Source organism: Pleurodeles waltl, chromosome 2_2 (genome assembly GCF_031143425.1).
Source record: "Pleurodeles waltl isolate 20211129_DDA chromosome 2_2, aPleWal1.hap1.20221129, whole genome shotgun sequence".
Lineage (NCBI taxonomy): Eukaryota > Metazoa > Chordata > Amphibia > Caudata > Salamandridae > Pleurodeles > Pleurodeles waltl.
In genome coordinates this window covers 832,414,443-832,435,087 of record NC_090439.1, presented here as the reverse complement: position 1 = coordinate 832,435,087, position 20,645 = coordinate 832,414,443, and the positions used below count along the sequence as shown (strand labels likewise).

The window sequence follows — 20,645 nt, the reverse complement described above, 5'->3', positions numbered from 1 at the left end:
CACACAAGTTATAAGCTTCCGATGAGCACTTTGGGCGTCGTTGAAAAGATGTCTTGCCTGAACCATGATGGTTTCAGAAGTTCTTGCAGTGGAACGAAAGTCCGCTCAAATGGCATCTGATAGGCACTGTCGAGTGCTATCAGATGCCATTCTATCGCCTTCACAGCCGCAGAAAAGGTGATGTTGTTATATAGCCAGTGGCTACTCTGACATCGGGGACACTGTTTTCAATCGCCATGTAAATCGGGCGGTGCAATGGAGAGGAAGGCAGAGTAGAAATCTGTCACCAGTTGATAGGTATTGGTTGCCGCCTTTCTGTAAATCGGTTTTAGGGTCGAGCCTGCATCACATGCGCTTGCCCATGCGTATCGCTAGCGAGACGCTTTAGGAATTAGAAAAGGGCTCGGAGCCCCGCCCACGTCACGTCAGTGTCTTTCATTGGTTCCTGGGCTTGCCTGTTAGAATCTGCTTGCTTTCATTAGTGGAAGGCACGCATATGTCATGCCTTTTCCGGTGGATAGCCCCCCCTCGAGCGCAGCGACCAAGTACAGAAAACATGCGAGGCTCGCTGTTTCCCTCAGGTTTGTGGACTACTTTTTCTCTATTTTTGCAGCGCGATCTCGCTTGGCAGAAGTCGAGCGCTTTGCATAATATCGACCCTGTTACACAGTTAATTGCACTTTTGCCGGTTACGTCCATAATTGCACTTTTGCCGATAGGTTTCATTAGGCCTGAACTGATAGCCCTGTTTTTTTCTTTTAACGTGGCAAGAAAAATCCGGTTGGGAGTTTACAACTGGTAATCGCTGTAACTCGGACAAATGCGAAACCCTAGTGCATTGCAAATGCTTGTTTTATTTTACCATAGGAGGATAATAAATAGCTAGAACCTGTTCCGAGAGCCTTCTGTACCGGGTTTGAAGGATAACAACATGGATCCATAGAATGAACCAGCATCTGAGATCACAGGTGAGTTACCTTTTCTTAGAGCACTTTATGAATAATGATGCCTGTATTGATTAATGCGATAATCTTTATACATAATGCTGCACTGAAATCTGATCATTTAAATGTTGTTTTAATTGCAGCAGACTGGAGTTTGGCTGTCACCTAACTATCAAGAGCGCAGAGCACTGTCAACAATGTGACGATAATACTGCAGGTATAATGTTCTGTGAAATGACTGTTCTTCTTACTTCTCTGGTAATTGTTTTTTTGTGTTGTAAGTGCAGTTTTGTGTTCCCAAGATGTCATCAATTAAAAAGAAAACAATTTAAGTTTAAACAAAAAAAAAAAAAGACATTAAGAGCCTCATCAAAATGTGAATTATTAAAAATGGCCACCTGCGTCATGACTCATGCCACGCATCGTGATGGAGACATCCAGTTTTAATACATTGATCTACCATGGCGCTTGGCCATGTTAGGTAAAATTAAAATTAAAATGTAAAAGCGAAAATAAGAAGTGAGCGGTCTGGCTGCACTCCGCACCTGAAGGGCCCTTGGAAAAAAAATCTATGTGCCAATCAAACGAGGAGCGAATTTAAAGGAGGAGAGCAGCATCAATGAAGTGTGATGGGGGAAGAGGGCTAAATAAAGACCACACAGGGCCTAGGGTTTGGTGAAAACACATGCACACCCATCGAATTCTTAATGTTAAATAGCGTTACCCTCTAAGTATGCAGTGATACGTTATACCTCATCCACTGTAAGACTGAAATGCTCTTAGCTTGAACAAAAACACGAATATGGGAAAGTGCCATTTTATTAGGAGCAGACAAACTGAGAGACAACAAAGCCATCCACTATGAGCTAACCTAATGCCCATTATTATAAGTATATGTTATGTATGGGAAACAGTAGGGCTGCCTTCAGAAAGCTGAAGTAAGTCCGCATCCCACACTTAAAATAGGGACCTCGGATCTCCTTCTGCAGTGCTGAATGTGTTCCTGCCATTTCTATGAACGTGGGAACTAACCCGTCATACTCCTTTCCACCTAAGCACCGGGCCAAGACACTCACCAGTGGGAACTGAGAAATGTAGGCCATCCATGAGGAGGTTAGAATTTTCTTACATCCCAACTCAGTATGGTTTGTGGACCCAGTTTTCAAAAAATGTTTACCTGTTGTTTGTTGAAATTGCTCCTGACTAGCTACCATTGATGCCTATGTGTCATCCCCTCACCCCGAAACTACAGCAGTGAGGAGTTCCTGATGGGCCTCTTCTGTCTTTAGCTTAAAAAGGCTCAAAAAGTACATGGACGAATGGATAGATGGGTGGGTGAGTGGATGATAGAGTGGATGAATACATGATGAAAGCATGGATGGATGAGTGGAAGGATCGATAGATGGGTGAGTGAAATGATAAATGCATGAATGGAAGGGTGGATGGAAGGGTGGATGGATGTGGGAAAGAATGGATGGCGGAATGAAAAGGTGAATAACAGATGAGTGAAGGACAGAATAGGTGCTTGGATAGATGGATAGAGTGAAAGGGTAGATAAAGAGACAGTATAAGGATGGATGGATGGATGAGTAAAATGATGGATGAATGGATGGACCAATGAATGGATGAGTGAAAGGGTAGGTGTAAGGATGGATGAGTGAAAGAATGTATGTGTGAGTGAAAGGGTGGATGGATTATGAGGAAGGATGGATGAGTGAAAGGGAGGATGGATGATTGACAGGATGGATGAATGGAAGGTTGAGTGAAAGGGTGGATGAGTGAAAGTATGGATAGATGAGTGAAAGGGAGGGTAGAGAGACGGAAATTATGGATGCATGAGTCAAAAGGTAAATGGATAGAGAGATGGATAGATGGATGACTAAGTGAAAGGATGGCTGGAATGAAGACATGGTAAATGAATGTGTGAGTGAAAGGATGGATGATGAAGTGAAAAGGTGGATGGATGAATAAGCAAAAGATGGATGGATGAGTGAAAGGGTGGAGGGCTGGATGAGTAAATTGATGGATGGATGACAGGTTTGGAGATGAATAAGTTTGGATATAGCTGGGCAATTGGATCGATGGATAGATGGACTGAATGGTGAAAGACTGATTGATGGATGGTGGAATAAATGGATGACAAAATGTAAAAGTAAAATGATGGATGGAAGGATGACAGGATAGAGATGCTTGGAAAGGATAGCCAAGTGTGCTCTTCTGGAGGGGGGGGGTGGGGGGGGGGCTCAATTACTTACTTCAGTTGCTTGGTACCATAAGAGCTTTGGTGTAGACTGTTTTTTTAAAAAAAAAATCTGGCTCCTTCCTTGCCTATGCATGTAATTTCTGTATTTTCTGTCTATTTATGTGTGACATCTCTACATCATTCGTATGACATTTTGAGTGAAGTCCAACTGATACTTGAATGCAGCACTAATAACTGTACATTTTAGCATGTTTTATTTTAAGTGTAAGGCTCTAGAGCGAGCCTGGTTGTGCCATGAGCTATGCTTGAGATGTGTACTGTTTGTAGCAGTAAGCACGGTGCCCAAAATAAACTGTGTAATAGTGTAGCCTCAGAGCCTTCTTTAAGAAGCTGCGAGGGCAGACACTTTTGTGACTTTTGTTAGCCGCTGCAGCTCTCTACAAAGCACCTACAAACAAAGTCTGACTCCGCAGTTTGTCCCTCTTTCTGACACACCAATAATGCCTTCCCTATAGTGGGTCTGTCACTGCAATCGCCCCTTACTTCACCACCAAAGCAAGAGCTCTTTAGTAACAACCCCACAGCAATGTGATGCAAGAACTTCTTAATGACTCCAAGGGTATAAGACCAATTCTCCAGGGATGGATAAGAGGTCATATTCCAGTTTTTAGCTAAGAAAATGAGCTGTTCCCCAGTATTCTTGACGCAAAAACCTATTTTCTGATATTGTTTCTCTGTCCAGATGATACAAAGGCTGAAACTCTCATCTCATAGCAGCGGCCTCGGATAAACTGCACTGGTATACTGCTGCAACAAACACACACACCTGTGTGAACAGACTCGCACCAAAGCTGTCCACTGCCTTATTCTCACAACTGACTTTAATCATGGTTTCAAAACAAACACATCATCAAACATTGTATTCTTTCACACTAAAAGGCATCTATATAAAAACAGTAACTTTCTCTAGCACAGACTTACACCAGAGAAGGTTTCAAGTTGCTTCTTTATACTACTTGTAAGCAGCTCATCCTGCTGTTATTTCATTTCATTATGGATCTTGCCTTTTCATTTTTCCATTATAAATGCAGGAGTACAAGATTCAAATAAAATGACTGTCACTTCAGCGATGCCAAAGAAGATTATTGGTCCTGTGATGTAAATTTCTCTTACATCACTTCTTGCGATGTCACATGCAAATAATAAGGGCCTCACATTTTTTCCTTTCGCCCGGCCCCAGTAGTCCTAGGAGTTACAGTGCATGCACATTTACTTGCTAGAGGCGTCGGATCGCTGCTCTGATTCTCCATTGCTTTGGGATCCGCCATACTGCAACAATGATTTCCCTTATTTTGTTTTCAGCTTTACTGAAGTACAGATCCATGGAGGCTTCTTATTCTCACCCAGCATTAAAGAAAGTAGAATCCCTTTTGCCAGGGGGTGCCCAGATCTCTGCGAAAAAAATGACGCATAACCGAAACAACTGTTTCTTAGTAGAAATCACAGCCTTAGACTTTGAAAGGATCAACCTTATCAGGCCTGAATTGGCAGGACGGCAGCAGTTCTGTAATAGAAAGTCTACATGCAATGGTGAGACTTTTCAATTTTGTGGTGGCGAGAAACCAAGTTGATACCTTTCTCGATGATAGTGTTATCATCATTCACATTGATGGGCTCTGTCACCAAATAAACAATTGCAGATGCCAATCGTAAACAATTGTTTTACAAAACAGCAGATGCATTTTATATACGGGTTTTTGGGAAACAAATATTGGATTCTCTTGCTGACAAACTTCACAAATGTTCAACTAACGATGTACTAACAGGACCTCTTGTTGATTGGCGTTGCAATTAACCCCCAATCTGATGGCCACCAGCAACGTCACACGTGGAGTATTCCCTATCATTTTGGTCTGGCGTTAGTCAAGACCAAAATTCTATGTTTCAGCCAGTTTTTTTCGCCCGTTGGTATGTTGGTGTCATACTAATTTTCAACCTTTTTTCGTTTGTCGTCCTAAGTGGGAAGATGTGAGTCCCATGCTCACTATGCCACCAGATTCAAGCTAGCCTGGTTGAGGGGTGTACCCCGGAACCGGTCCCAAGATGCTTGTTTCTAGTCCGGGGAGGACCTGGCCTGGCAGTTAGGGCTGGACTATTCCCATGGGGAGCAGGGTCAAGACCGATTTGCATATGGCTGGGTCCAAATTGAAATGTCACGGTGAGCAAAAAAAGTTTGGTTCTGGCAAAGGTCTATTTTGCCATGTTGAAATGGCAGGTTAAAACTGCACTTTAGGCTACAGTGGCAGGTCTCATACATGTTTTAAAAGACTACTTTAGTGGTTGGAACAAGGGGTGTTATAGAACCACTAGTAGCATTTACTTTCTTAGTACATGTAGTACCATAGACTAAGGACTTACAAGTAAATTGAATGTGCCAATCAGATGTAAGCCAATTGTACCTCATTTTAGGGAGAGAGCACAAGCACTTGTTAAGTTAAAATGATTTCTAAAGTGCACAGCTGCTCCAAGAAGGTACTTCCTGGTGCTAATCACTGAGATGAAAAGAAGGGCAGAAAAGGGCCAAGCACAGAGGAGAAGAACAAATGTAAACTAGGCTGAGAGCAGCCAGGTCTTTAACTGCTTCGAAAGCTCAGATGATTCTGGATCTCTCTTAACTTAAGAGGAATAGAATTCCGTAAGATCGGGATTAAGACTCGAAAAGAACTTCCTCCCGTTTTGGCTCTTGTAATACATGGTATATGTGGCACTTTCAGATTCAGTGCTCTGGTAGGCAGATATGGGTGTATCAAGGCGGTTACACTGGGTGCCCCTTGCTTGTAAAAAATGTTGTGAGATGCATAGGCCTTTAAGCTGAGTGCACTTCTTGATAGGCAGCCATTGAGATTGTCAAGTAGTTGGGTGACGAAGCTGAATTTAGGGAGATAAAAAAGTAGTCTAGCAGCTGCATTTTGAATAACCTGAAGCGGATTCAAGCCAGACCTTTTAGCGCCTAGATATAGAATGTTGCACTAATCTAAGCATTAAATGGTTAAAGATTGTAAAATCCGTTGACAGATTTGTCACATGAAGATTCCCATGATGGGTTTAAGACTTCTCAAAATACAAAAGCAAGACCTGGCTAGAATTCTGACTTACATTTCAAAAGATAGCAGGTCAATCGTCCATACACCTAGGTTTTTTGCCACAGATTTGGGTTCAGGAGGAGACCCTAATGCTTCTGGCCACCAATGATCTCCCGACAGATGCGTGTGCCTGCCCAACAGCAGGATCTGAGTTTTATTAGCATTTAGCTTTAAGCAGTTGTTGTACATCCAGCTGGCAGGAGCAGATAGGCAATTTTTTAGAGTGTGACTCCAGTCTGCCAGCTCCGTAGGCAGGGAGATAGTTAATTGGGTGTCATCAGTATAGGACACCAATAAGAGCCCATAGGATTTTATCACATCAGCTGGAAGTATGACATAGAAATTGATACGGGTAGGGCTTAGCGCCAAGCCCTGGGGAAGTCTGTGAAACAGAGCTCTTTTAGATAAGGCAAAAAGGGGGAGATATCACTTGAAAGGACCTGTTCTGCAAGAAGGAAGTGTCCCCTGCAAAGCAACACCACATGGTAGACTATTGAAAGCGGCACTTAGGTCTAAAAGAATCAGTGCTTGGGAGTTGCCAGTGTCAACAGTGCTGTGTAGAGTCTCAGTTACTGTCAAGAGGGCGGATTCCATACTGTGTGAAAGTCTAAACCCATTCTGTAAATAATTTAACATTTGGTTCTACTCTAAAAAGTCAATCAGGAGATTGTTCACATTTCTCCACTACCTTAGATAAGAATGGCAAAGAGAGATGGGGTGCTAGTTTTCTGGCAAGGATGCATCAAGCGAAGGCTTTTTTAGTGGAGGAATGACCATGGCATGTTTCCAAGTCGTTGCACTAAAGCTGTGCTCAGAGAAAGATTGGCCATTTCCAAAAAGATAGGTTAAATGTTCTTCTGAAATTTTAAAATATACTCTGGTTTTAAGGTGTCTTCAGGAGAACATAATTTAACCTGATGCAGCAAGGTGAGAGATAGAATCACTGTTAAGCAGGGCCAGCTCTTCCAATTCTGCCTTTTGTGAATGATTAATCATGATATCATGGGAGACCAGCTCTTATATTTCTTCAGTAGTAAGAAGCAAAAGTAACTAAAAAATGCATGTAAACCACTAAGGATCGGTAGACAGACCTGGCACCTTCCGCAACCAGCTAGCAACGGAAAACGGCCAGATTGTTGTCTGACCCTATTAAAAGTTATGGAAGACTTCAGCCAAGGTGCCCTATAATTCATCTTAGTTATAAGGTTTACTATCACTCTTGAAAAAGTCCTGATGGTTGACAGTTTACATCTGCTAACCAGTGCATTTTCTTTTCACATACATTTGTCAATGAGGAAGACTTGGCTGTCTTTGCTATGCTGTTGAGAATGTGCAAGTATTCTGCTGAAACCAGTTTCATTAACCTGTTTGGTGGCTCTAACGGCAGGGAGCCGTCTAACGCTACAGTGCTCATGTGCGTCGGACGGCGCACCGCCATCCGTGCACATGGCATTCAAAATCCCTGTAGGCACCAGAGGGATTTCTTTTAGAAAGAAACAGCCTCAGGAGATGGGGGAGAACTTCCCCATCTCCCGAGGCTGTTTCTTTTGTTTCAGTGAAATGACAATCAGCGCTCAGGGCGCTGACATCATTTCACTGAAACTGAAAGTGAAATGAGCCGATGGACTCATTTAGCTTTCACTGCCATGGTGCTCAGGGGGCTATAACAGCCCCCTGAGCACTGAGGCAGACGGGAGAGGTATCATTGGAAAGGGGAGACTGGACAAGCGTTCTCCCTTGTGGATCCCTGCTTGGAGCAAGCAGGGATTTACCCACTAGGCACCAGGGAGGGGGAGTGGCCCCATGGGTAAGGGCTGTGACCCCTGGGGGACAGACAGCCCACTAGAAACCAGGGATTTATTTTTTATATAAATCTAGGGGTGGGGGCTTCCCTAAAAGGGCATTGTAATGCCCCCTCCCAAAAAGTGTCAGTTTTTCTGCCCTAAGTGAGCAGAAAGCCCACTAGGAATCCGTTTAAAAAAAAAAATCATATTCATCTAGTGGTGGGAGCTGCCCAGAATGGGCATTGCAGTGCCCCTCACCTTCTGCCCCCCCCCCAAAAAAAAAACAGTACTGTCCTCACACCCCTCTTCCCCCCCAGGAGTGGGGGGGATGCAGAAAACCCAGTAGGCATCAGGGATTTTTTTTAGGATAGTGTAGGGATAGGGGCAACCCAGAATAAGCATGGCAATAACCCCTCAAAGTAAATGGGCACAGTCTTTCTCACCCCCGGAGACAGATGGGGATTATTAACTCTGATCCTCCTCCCCAGGGCAGACAGAACACCCACTAGACACCAGAGAAGCATTATTTTTTTTAAACTAGAGGGGAGGGTGGTGACCGTCATCATGAGCATGGTTATACCCCCCCACCCCAACAGAAGGGGACGATAGTTTTTCTGTCCCCCTGCGAACTAAAGCATCTCAACCCAATGGCAAGCAAGAGGACATTTGACTCTTTCGGGTTTTAATTTTACATATGGACCAAGAGAGCTTAGCTAACTCTCAATATCGTCCCACTTGCAATGGTAAAGGGCTGCACTTTTGAGACTTTGGTACGCTGCCACCTGGAAGAACCTACCAGACACAGACACTTCTGAAAACTAAACATCTAGGGGAGTCCAGGGTGGTGTGCTTCACATGTACCCCATACCATTTTCTTACCCACAATGCCCTACAAACCTCCAACTTTGCCTGAAATCATGCATTTTCCCTACATTTCTGTGATGAAAACTTACGTAGTCCGCAGGAATCCACAACATTCTTACCACCCAGCATTGCCCCATCTGTACGGATTAAAAACTCTGCCCCACATGTGTGGGTGCCCAAAGCAGAGCAGCCTAAAAATATGGGAAAAACTGCCCTTTTGAACCCGCTTTGGTTCCCCCTCAATTTCTGCCTGTTTTTGGCCCTTCCCTGTCACAGGCATTTGGCCCATGTACACAAGTCAGATATCATTTTTATCAGAAGACCGAGGGGAACGCTGGGTGGTAGTAAATTTGTGTCTCCCCTCAGATTCCAGAGCTTACCTTCACAGAAATGTGAGGAAAACGTGTTGTCATGGACAAATATTGAGGTTTGCAAGGTATTCTGGGTAACAGCTTAGCAAGAGCCATACAAGTCACCCCATCCTAAATGTCCCTGGGTGTCTAGTTTTCAAAATTGTACAGGTTTGCTGGGTTTCTGTAGGTGCCAGCTGAGGTAGGACCCAAAAATTACAGCTACCCACTTTGCAAAAAAACAGGTCAGTTTTGTATGGAAAAATTTGATGTATCCATGTTGCGTTTGTGGTTGTTTCCTTTTGCAGGCACTAGGCCTGTCCTCTCAAGTGAGGTGCCATTTTCATCAGAAGATGTAGGAGAATGCTGAGTGGAAGAAAGTTTGTGGATCGGTGCAGATTCCAGAACTTTCCAACTCAGAAATGTGAGAGTGTATTTTTTAGTCAAAGGTTTAGATTTGCAAGGGATTCTGGGTATAACAACCTGGTAAGAGCCACACAAGTCACCCCATCCTGGATTCCCCCCGGTGTCTAGTTTGCAAAAATTTACAGGTTTGCAAGGTTTCCCTAGGTGTCAGCTGAGGTAGGGCCCAAAAGCCACAGCTACCCACTTTACAAAACAAAAGATCAGTGCTGTGTGGAAAAACTTGATGTGTCCATGTTGCATTTTGGATCATTTCCTGTCTTTGGGCACTAGGCCTCCCCACACAAGTGAGGTACCATTTTGATCAGAAGACATAGGAGAACGCTGGGTGGAAGTAAGTTTGTAGCTCTGTACAGATTCCAGAACTTTCCATCACCGAAATGTGAGGAGAATGTGTTTTTTCATTAGTCAGGTTTTGAGGTTTGCGTGAGATTCTTGGTAGAAAAATGTAATAAGAGCTACACAAGTCACCCCATCGTGGATTCCTGTAGATGTCTAGTTTTTGAAAATATACAGGTTTGCTAGGTTTCCCTAGGTGCTCACTGAGCTAGAGCCCAAAATCCATAGCTAGGCACATTGAAAAAAAAAGATTCAGTTTTCAGTGGAAAATTGTGATGTGTTCACATTGAGTTTTGGGCTGTTTCCTGTTGAGGGCACTAGGCCAACCCACACAAGTGAGGGACTATTTTTATCTGGAAACTTGGGGGAACACTGAATGACAACAGGTGTTATCACCAACTGTCTTTCTCTGTATTTTCACCTTCCAAATGGAAGACCGTTTGTAAGAAATAAGTCATGAGAAATGCCAGCTAATTCACACACCAGTATAGGTACCCACAAATTCAAGGATGTGCAAATAACCACTGCTTCTAAACTCCATATCTTGTGCTCATTTCGGAAATACATAGGTTTCCTTGATAGTTATTTTTCACTCTTTATATTTTACCAAATGAATTGCTGTAAACCCGGTACACAATGAAAACCCATTTCGGGGTGCAGCTCATTTTCTGGCTCTGAGTACCTCAGATTCTTGGTGAAACTTCAAGCCCTATATATCCCCGCAACCAGAAGGGTCCAGCTGACGTAACGGTATATAGCTTTTGAAAATCTGCCATATTTGGAAAAAGTTACAGATGAAAACGTAGACAGAACAACTCAATTTCAATATCTTTTTATTTCAACTGTTACTTCCTATAGGAAAACCTTAAAGGATCTACAAAAATGATCCCTTGCCAAATTCAGAATTTTGTCTACTTTTCAGAACTATATAGCTTTCTTGGATCCGCCATTGGTTTCTCACCCATTTCTGGAAGGAGGTTGAAAGCACCAAAAATAGAAAAAATGGTGTATGTCTCAGTGAAGTGTCAAAACTGTGTTGAAAAATTAGTTTTTCTGAATCTAGTCTGCCTGTTCCTGAAAGCTGGGAAGATGGTGATTTTAGCATTGCAAACTCTTTGTTGATGCCATTTGCAGGGGAAAAACAGATGCTTCCTTCTCCAGCACTTTTTCCCATTTTTCTCCAAAAAACCCAAAATGTATCTGTATTTTGACTAATGTATTGGTCCCCTGCAGGGGAATCCACAAACCCTGGTTACTTTCAGAATCCTCAAGATGTTGGAAAAAAGGATGCAAATTTGGCTTGGAAAGCTTATGTGGACACACAGCCAAATGAAGGCCTTGCACAGGAGGGAGAAAAGGCTTAGCAGTGAAAGGGTTCAAAGAAATTGGAATGTTTTGTATTCTCAGCCACAGCTCACATTAAGACTGCAGCCTCTTTTCATCATTGTTTATCAATCTGTTCTCCTACGAAAAGCATACAAGTCCTTTATGCATGTATCTTATAAAGATTGATTATTGTAATTCTGTAACTTTTCATAAGATTCTCATGCATCTCTCCAGTATTCCTGTTTTTAGATTCATTCAGTATATCCCTTTTTCCTTTCTCCAAAACAGTAGACTCTTGGGTTGCAAAGATCTGAAAATGTTCTGAAACATGGTGATAGTGCAGGTCTTCTGTTGCTAAGACCTGTGTTTTCACGTTGACAAAGATAAAAACCTGTAATGTTAATTTTAATTAAACAGTAATAGCATAGTTGATCAATTTTATAATACACCCCTGACATGGCACTTACCATCAAGATGTTATAGCGTCGGAAAAAATGATGTTGCTAACGTGTGCATATTTTATTTTAGGTCTGAAGAGAACTGGAACCAGTTTATCTTTCAGCTTTACTACCTACAGAGCTTTATACAGAGGAAGCAACATACAGTACCATATTTAGTATGTCTCTTTTATACAAAACATATGTTTGTCAGTATTGTTTACAATAGCTAAAAGACAACTCCAAGCACTACAAAGAGGCAGATAAAAAATAAAAGCATCAAAACGAACCTGTTTGTGTCATTGGTCATTAGTTAATAGTACCAGTTAATCTGGGATGGAAATATTTATTTTGGCAAAATAATATGTGTGTAATATTTATTTGTTTGTGACAGTCTTGTGAATTGAAGGGAGCTGCATAAAGACGCTCTGATTATTGGTTGGGGGTTTTCCAGGGGCAGTGGTAATTATTTTAGTTTCTTTGTGTTTTTTACCTTTGTCATCCAATAAAATAGAAAGCATGTTTAGAAACTCTTTTAAAAAGATTGTTGGAGGAGAGGGGGCGTGGCAAAGGTGGAGACCCGGCAAGACGCATCTCCCCTGAGCTCTCGCTCAGCACTCCTTCCCCCCTTAACTACCGCAGCTGGTAGTGGGCATCCACACTCCCCGGCACTTCCCGGATGGAGCCCAGAGATGGAAGAACCCCACGGAGGGGCCCCGGGGACGAGCGGACAATCAGCGCTGGCTGGTGTGGTCGGGCGCAGGCGGTGGCCAGACCCAAGGAGCGGCCATCTTGGAGCTGCGGCTGGGCCTCGTGGTGCAGGGTGCCCTGGCGTGGGCTGACCCCACTGGGCCTAGCTGGCTGCATCGCTGGAGCGGAGTCTGGACGGTGGGGCCCGCTCTTGCGAGGGACCGGAGGCGAGCACAGGCTGCTGGAGGAAACGTCGTGGCCCAGTGGCATAGAGCGGGCCACCAGAGCAGAGCCCGGGCGGCACAGCCCACTTCTGTGAGGGACCAGAGATGAGCACGAGCTGCAGGGCCGCTGGAGGAAACCTTGCAGCCCAGTGGCATAGCAGGAGATGAGGCAGGGCACGGGGTGAGACCTCTTAGAGAATGGGGCGGCATGGGGCCTGTGGAGCCTTGAGGGATGGCTGTTTCCCAAGGGCCCTGCTGTTGTGCTGAGTCCCATGCTTAGTGCCCTATATCAGGCCCCTGAGGTACATTTCTCTGGCTGCCATACGCAACTCAGCCTCCTTGGTGCACCAAGGATGGATGTCGCCGCACTGGCTGCTGCTTCTAACGTTTGGGCCGTGATATTATATCTGGCACCTTTCTCTCTGCTTTGGCCGGAATGGGGACCTGAAGATATCCAGGGTCGTATATCCTGTGTCTTCACAGCCATTCGTAGACGCCCTCCTGGCTCATGTGGTGGCATCCCGGGCCTGTCAGCGCTTCCCTTGCGTTATGTGGCACAGAATTATTGCTTCTTGTGAATGCTTTGGTGTGACTTTGCCGCTTGCTGTTGCTCACGCTGAGCTCTTCCGCTTACATGCGGCTTGGATGAAATATTGGCCGGGGTGGTCTTAGCTTTCACAAGGGTCTCCACCTATCTACTTTGATGCTGAAGGACTCCTGTCCTAGTATGAGGGCTGTTCCTGGCCCTTCTTAGCCCTATAAAGGTCATGATGATTGTAGGAAGTTGGCTCTGTATGTGCTATTTCAAAGTAAGGAATAGCATGCACAGAGTCCAAGGGTTCCCCTTAGAGGTAAGATAGTGGCAAAAAGAGATAATACTAATGCTCTATTTTGTGGTAGTGTGGTCGAGCAGTAGGCTTATCAAAGGTGTAGTGTTAAGCATTTGTTGTACATACAGACAGGCAATAAATGAGGAACACACACTCCGAGACATTTCCAGCCAATAGTTTTTGTTGTAGAAAAATATATTTTCTTAGTTTATTTTAAGAACCACAGGTTCAAATTCTACATGTAATATCTCATTTGAAAGGTATTGCAGGTAAGTACTTTAGGAACTTTGAATCATTACATTAGCATGTAAAACACAATAAGCTGTTTTAAAAGTGGACACAGTGCAATTTTCACAGTTCCTGGGGGAGGTAAAGTATTGTTAGGTTTCACAGGTAAGTAAGTCACTTACAGGTTTCAGTTCTTGGTCCAAGGTAGCCCACCGTTGGGGGTTCAGAGCAACCACAAAGTCACCACACCAGCAGCTCAGGGCCGGTCAGGTGCAGAGGTCAAAGAGGTGCCCAAAACACATAGGCTTCAATGGAGAGAAGGGGGTGCCCCGGTTCCAGTCTGCCAGCAGGTAAGTACCCGCGTCTTCGGAGGGCAGACCAGGGGGGTTTTGTAGGGCACCGGGGGGGACACAAGTCAGCACAAAAAGTACACCCTCAGCAGCGCGGGGCGGCCGGGTGCAGTGTGCAAACACGCGTCGGGTTTTCAATAGTTTTCAATGAGAGACCAAGGGGTCTCTTCAGCGGTGCAGGCAGGCAAGGGGGGGGGCTCCTCGGGGTAGCCACCACCTGGGCAAGGGAGAGGGCCTCCTGGGGGTCACTCCTGCACAGGAGTTCCGTTCCTTTAGGTGCTGGGGGCTGCGGATGCAGGGTCTTTTCCAGCCGTCGGGAAATGGAGTTCAGGCAGTCGCGGTCAGGGGGAGCCTCGGGATTCCCTCTGCAGGCGTCGCTGTGGGGGCTCAGGGGGGGCAACTTTGGTTACTCACGGTCTCGGAGTCGCCGGAGGGTCCTCCCTGAGGTGTTGGTTCTCCACCAGTCGAGTCGGGGTCGCCGGGTGCAGTGTTGCAAGTCTCACGCTTCTTGCGGGGAGTTGCAAGGGTCTTTAAATCTGCTCCTTGAAACAAAGTTGCAGTTCTTTTGGAGCAGTGCCGCTGTCCTCAGGAGTTTCTTGTCTTTCTTGAAGCAGGGCAGTCCTCAGAGGATTCAGAGGTCGCTGGTCCCTTGGAAAGCGTCGCTGGAGCAGGTTTCTTTGGAAGGCAGGAGACAGGCCGGTAAGTCTGGGGCCAAAGCAGTTGGTGTCTTCTGTTCTTCCTCTGCAGGGGTTTTTCAGCTCAGCAGTCCTCTTCTTCTTGTTAGTTGCAGGAATCTAAATTCTTAGGTTCAGGGAAGCCCTTAAATACTAAATTTAAGGGCGTGTTTAGGTCTGGGGGGTTAGTAGCCAATGGCTACTAGCCCTGAGGGTGGGTACACCCTCTTTGTGCCTCATCCCAAGGGGAGGGGGTCACATCCCTATTCCTATTGGGGGAATCCTCCTTCTACAAGATGGAGGATTTCTAAAAGTCAGAGTCACCTCAGCTCAGGACACCTTAGGGGCTGTCCTGACTGGCCAGTGACTCCTCCTTGTTTTTCTCATTATCTCTCCTGGACTTGCCGCCAAAAGTGGGGGCTGTGTCCAGGGGGCAGGCATCTCCACTAGCTGGGGTGCCCTGGGGCTTTGTAACACGAAGCTTGAGCCTTTGAAGCTCACTACTAGGTGTTACAGTTCCTGCAGGGGGGAGGTGTGAAGCACCTCCACCCAGAGCAGGCTTTGTTTCTGTCCTCAGAGAGCACAAAGGCTCTCACCGCATGGGGTCAGAAACTCGTCTCTCAGCAGCAGGCTGGCACAGACCAGTCAGTCCTGCACTGAACAATTGGGTAAAATACAGGGGATATCTCTAAGATGCCCTCTGTGTGCATTTATTAATAAATCCAACACTGGCGTCAGTGTGGGTTTATTATTCTGAGAAGTTTGATACTAAACTTCCCAGTATTCAGTGTAGCCATTATGGAGCTGTGGAGTTCGTTTTTGACAGACTCCCAGACCATATACTCTTATGGCTACCCTGCACTTACAATGTCTAAGGTTTTGCTTAGACACTGTAGGGGCATAGTGCTCATGCACATAAGCCCTCACATGTGGTATAGTGCACCCTGCCTTAGGGCTGTAAGGCCTGCTAGAGGGGTGACTTACCTATGCCACAGACAGTGTGAGGTTGGCATGGCACCCTGAGGGGAGTGCCATGTCGACTTAGTCATTTTATCCCCACTAGCACACACAAGCTGGCAAGCAGTGTGTCTGTTCTGAGTGAGGGGTCCCCAGGGTGGCATAAGATATGCTGCAGCCCTTAGAGACCTTCCCTGGCATCAGGGCCCTTGGTACCAGGGGTACCAGTTACAAGGCACTTACCTTGGTGCCAGGGTTGTGCCAATTGTGGAGACAATGGTACTTTTTAGGTGAAAGAACACTGGTGCTGGGGCCTGGTAAGCAGGGTCCCAGCACACTTCTCAGTCAAGTCAGCATCAGTATCAGGCAAAAAGTGGGGGGGTAACTGCAACAGGGAGCCATTTCTTTACAATGATCAACCGCACTAAAACCCTTTGGAGTACTTCCATTAAAGACTTGCTACAAAAGCCTGACCTGAATGATCGGTCAAGGGGCGGGACTCTGTCCCCTCTAGCTAGCTCTCAGAAACTTCAGCCGACAATCAGACTCCAGCGACCAAAGGGTATTTCAACTTTAGCTGGCTGAGTTCTATAAGGACATCAATGCGCTTTGCATGTATTTTACGCCAGTATTTTAACCCTTTCAGACCTTGACGAATAAGTCTGACAAATAGACTCGCGTCTGACAATAGTTGAATAAACTTCTGCTGATCAGGTCTTGGAGAACGTGGATCGCACAGCACGCATCAAGAAACTCAGGGCAAACTACAACCTCTTGCAAGACAAACTGGACGACCTGGAGAACTGGTCCAGACGCAACAAAATTCGCATTAGGGGAATTTGTGGCTGCCCCCCCACCCCATCAGACCTCGAGAACCATGTTCATTCTTTTTTTGCCCACATTTTGGGCCCAGACTGTGATCAGCTGGTGCTTCTAGATCGTACACATAGGATGTTTTTGCAGTACCAACAACAGACTTTCACTGCAGGGTTAATTATTTTCATATAAAAGAGAAGATCATGCAAGTGGCCAGGTAACAGGAACCGGTGGTCTTCAAAGGCGACAGCGTCTCTATATACCAGGACATATCTATCCATACCTTAGCCAGATGTAGAGAGTTCCAAGATGTCACACTCTACCTGCTTGAGTGCAAGATTGTATATCATTGAGGTTTTCTTCTGTGTTTACATTTTACTTATCAGGATAAATGAGTATCAGCATGAACTCTGGCAGAAGTTGGCGGGGCACTCAGCATGCCACCTCCCTGAGATGGGAGAGATTCTCCTGGACCTGTGGCGATATCCGAACTCGAAGAGTAAAATGAAAAAAGCTTGTAAGCAACGTAGGGCGGACGCCCAGGTTCAGCACCTACCTTCATCTGATTGTGACACACCTGCTTGATGGTAGTGCTTGCCTGGTGACTGGACTGGACTGGATCAAGACATGTCGCGTTGGAGCACACATGAGTCTCTACTACATGTGTTAATAACTCCCGCTACATTGTTTTGAGTTTTTGAGGGGGTGATGCCAGACTTTCACAGTGGGACGTGCCCCATCATTTCAGATTTCTCTCGTAGTTTGAGGGATTTTCTCTTTATTCTATGTCATATTGCTTGTTATTCTCAGGTAGGCCCACACGGCCCCCACTTCTGTGGGGTCAAATCTAGGCCCTTTACATTGATGCATTAGGCGCCTTTGTTTGGTTATTGTTTGATGTTATTTGTGTGTTTGGTTACATGTTGCTTGACAGATTTACATGTCTAGGACAATCTTACTATGGGAAGACACACGACGATCCTAGGGTTGGTCTCACTGGGATGGAGCTTTCGATTTTGTTAGCTCATGGCACTTAAGTTGGCTTCTTTAAATGTACAGTGCCTTAATTCTCCCATTAAATGCACACCACTGAATAACTGGCTCTGTCGCCGGGAAGTTGACGTCGCTTTCTTACAGGAGACACATCTGCTTAGGGCCGACACTAGACGTCTGCGATCATCCTAGTACCCTACACAATTTCACTGATCTTACACTCACAAAACACGGAGGTGGCTTTGTTTTTTCGTAGAAGGCTTTCTTTTCAACTTGACGCTATTCATAGGGATGTGGAAGGGTGCCTGGTGGGTGTCAGGGTTTCTCTGGATCCTTCCATAGTTACATTAATGTCAGTATATGGCCCCACTATCGATGTTGACTCCTTCTACACTACCCTGTTCCCCAACATCTCCCTTTTTGCTCGCGGCCCAATTTTTCTGGAGGGAGATCTAAATGCCACCCTCCATCCTTGCATTGACAGATCTGGAGAGGGAGTGGGCTGGAGACAACTTCCCTCTACTTTACTTCTGGGCATGACCGATCTCTCCCTGCTTGATGCTTGGAGACCTCTTCATCCTCGAGAACGTGATTACACATTTTACTCCAGTGTTTATAAAACGTTGTCAAGCATCAATTACTTTTTGCTCTCCTCGATTCCAGATTGAAGTTAGAGCCCTGTCAGACCATGCACCTGTGTATTTAGATATATTAGATGTATTTAGATATAGGGCCTGATGCTCCTCCGCTTCCTTTCCCTCGTCCTTGAATGATGAATGAAGTGGCATTTTGAGATCCTTCCCTTCCTGTAAGGATTAAAGACACGGTAGAACATTATTTTAAGGAAAATGACACAGGGAATGTGTCCCCCGTGACTCTCTGGGACGCGGCAAAGGCTGTTTTCTGAAGCGAGTTGATATCACACACATCTGCATTTGAACGCATGGCACAATTTCGAAGACAGGAATTAGAAACAAATTTGGCAGCGGCAGAAACCCGCCATAAGTGCTCGGGTATGACTCACTCTGAAAGGCCTCAGGAACATGAGGGGAGAGCTGGAGCACCTCCTCATGAAAGAGGTATCTAAGAAACTCCTTTACATTGGTCAGACATATTACGAGTGGGGCGACAAGGCAGATAGATTATTAGCACATATACTATGCCTTCATATCCACACATAACCACATACATGAAATTTGGAATGATGAAGACCACCCCTTCTCCTCTACTCCGGACATAATGAAGGTCTTCCACGACTACTATTTGGTCTTGTACCAGTCTCAGGCTCTGTTCGAATGGCTCCAAGATGAATACCTGGATGGTTTTGACCCCCCTGATTGCAGGCAAGATTTATTACAACTTGTGTCCGAGATTAACTCAGAAGAGTTCCAAACAGTCATCTCTGGGTTACCTGCAGGCACATTCTACAAGGCATTCTACAAGGCCTTTGTACATCTCCTAGCCGCACCCCTAACACAAGTCTTCAACTATTTCTTAACTACCAGATCGGTCACTGATAGAATGATGGATTCTCATATCACTCTGCTTGTAAACAAAAATCAGAATTTTTGCGTCCATCTTGATTCGACGTCTCACATGTCTTACCCCGCATGATCACTCCCAACAGTCGGGCTTTATATCAAATCGCCGCAGAACGCAATGGTCAGCCCTTCTCCTCCTTTCTTTAGACGCCGAGAAGGCATTTGATAGGGTGGACTTGGCCTTCCTTTTTAAACTTCTGGTTAAATTCCATGTGGGTCCCAAATTGACGACCTATATCCAGGCTAACTTCTGTTGACGCAGGGCAAAATTGAAGGTCAACCGATCTCTCTCCGTATCCATTCTGCATCCATCCCCCTCAGGAGGGGGACCTGTTAAGGCTGCCCCTCTCATCCTGTATCTTTGCGTTCTCTATGGAGCCCCTGGTGGCTAGAATCCAGGAAAACCCTGACATACAGTGTATCAAGGTGGGGGCAGGGAGCATAAATTGGCTCTGTTTGCAGATGATGTTCTCTGCTTACATGTAATCTAGAATCATGAATACCACCCCTTCTCCTCTACTCTGGACATAATGAAAGTCTTCCACAACTACTATTCGGTCTTGTTCCAGTCTCAGGCTCTGTCTGAGTGGCTGCAAGATGAATACCTCGATGGTTTGACCCCTCTGATTGCAGGGAAGAATTTATTACAACTAGAGTCCGAGATAAACTCGGAAGAGGTCCAATCAGTCATCTCTGGGTTACATGCGCAGAAGGCACCTGACCTTGAAGGGTTTTCGGCTACATTCTACAAGGCCTTCTACAAGGTCTTTGTTCATCTCCTAGCTGCCCCACTAACACGAGTCTTCAACTATTTCTTAACAACCGGATCGGTCACTGACACAATGATGGATTCTCATATCACTGTGCTTTTAAACAAAATTCAGAATGTTTGCGTTTGTCTTCGTTCGGCGTCTCACGTGTCTTCCCCTGCATGATCGCCCCCAACAGTCAGGCTTTATATCAAATCACCAAGACAATGACAACACACGCTTGGCTACAGCCATTATGGAAGTGGCAGAACGCACTGGTCAGCCCTTCTACTTATATCTTGCGATGCCAAGAAGGCGTTTGATAGGGTGGACTGGGCATTTCTTTTAAAACTTCTGGTTAAATTCCATGTGGGCCCCAAATTGACGACCTACATCCAGGCTAACTTCTGTCGACCCAGGGCAAAATTGAAGGTCAACAGAACTCGCTTCGCTTCCGTCCCCCTCTGAAGGAGGACCCTCATCCTGTATCTTTGCGCTCTCTATGGAGCCCCTGGTGACTATAATGCAGAAAAACTCTGACATACAGGGTATCAAGGTGGGGGGCAGGGAGCATAAATTGGCTTTGTTTGCCGATGATGTTCTCTGCTTCCTTATCCAACTCTCCACTTCTATTGAAGGAACTGATGAAGGAACTTGATGCCTTCTCTGCAGTCTCAGGCTTCAAAGTCAACTTTACAAAATTTTGGGGTATGGAAGTGGCTGATGTCCGGGGCACTTTGGAACAACCGTGTGAGAGGCAAGGTTTCAATGGACATCGGA

The 20,645-nt window shown here is 45.4% G+C and overlaps 1 protein-coding gene across 8 annotated transcripts in view; it reads left to right on the top strand.

The window, feature by feature from the left end:
- C2_2H8orf88 (chromosome 2_2 C8orf88 homolog) overlaps positions 1-12,102 on the top strand; it is a 443,912-nt gene extending 431,810 nt beyond the window's left edge. For 6 of the 8 annotated variants that reach the window (XM_069218970.1, XM_069218973.1, XM_069218968.1 and 3 more), the window contains 2 exons: positions 1,088-1,161; positions 11,905-12,102. In XM_069218970.1, coding sequence (XP_069075071.1) covers positions 1,088-1,147 — 60 coding nt within the window. In that variant the 3' untranslated portion in view covers positions 1,148-1,161; positions 11,905-12,102. The remainder of the gene's footprint in view (positions 1-1,087; positions 1,162-11,904) is intronic. The other 2 variants (XM_069218974.1, XM_069218976.1) reach the window with 1 other exon arrangement.
- The last annotated feature ends 8,543 nt before the right edge of the window (positions 12,103-20,645 follow it).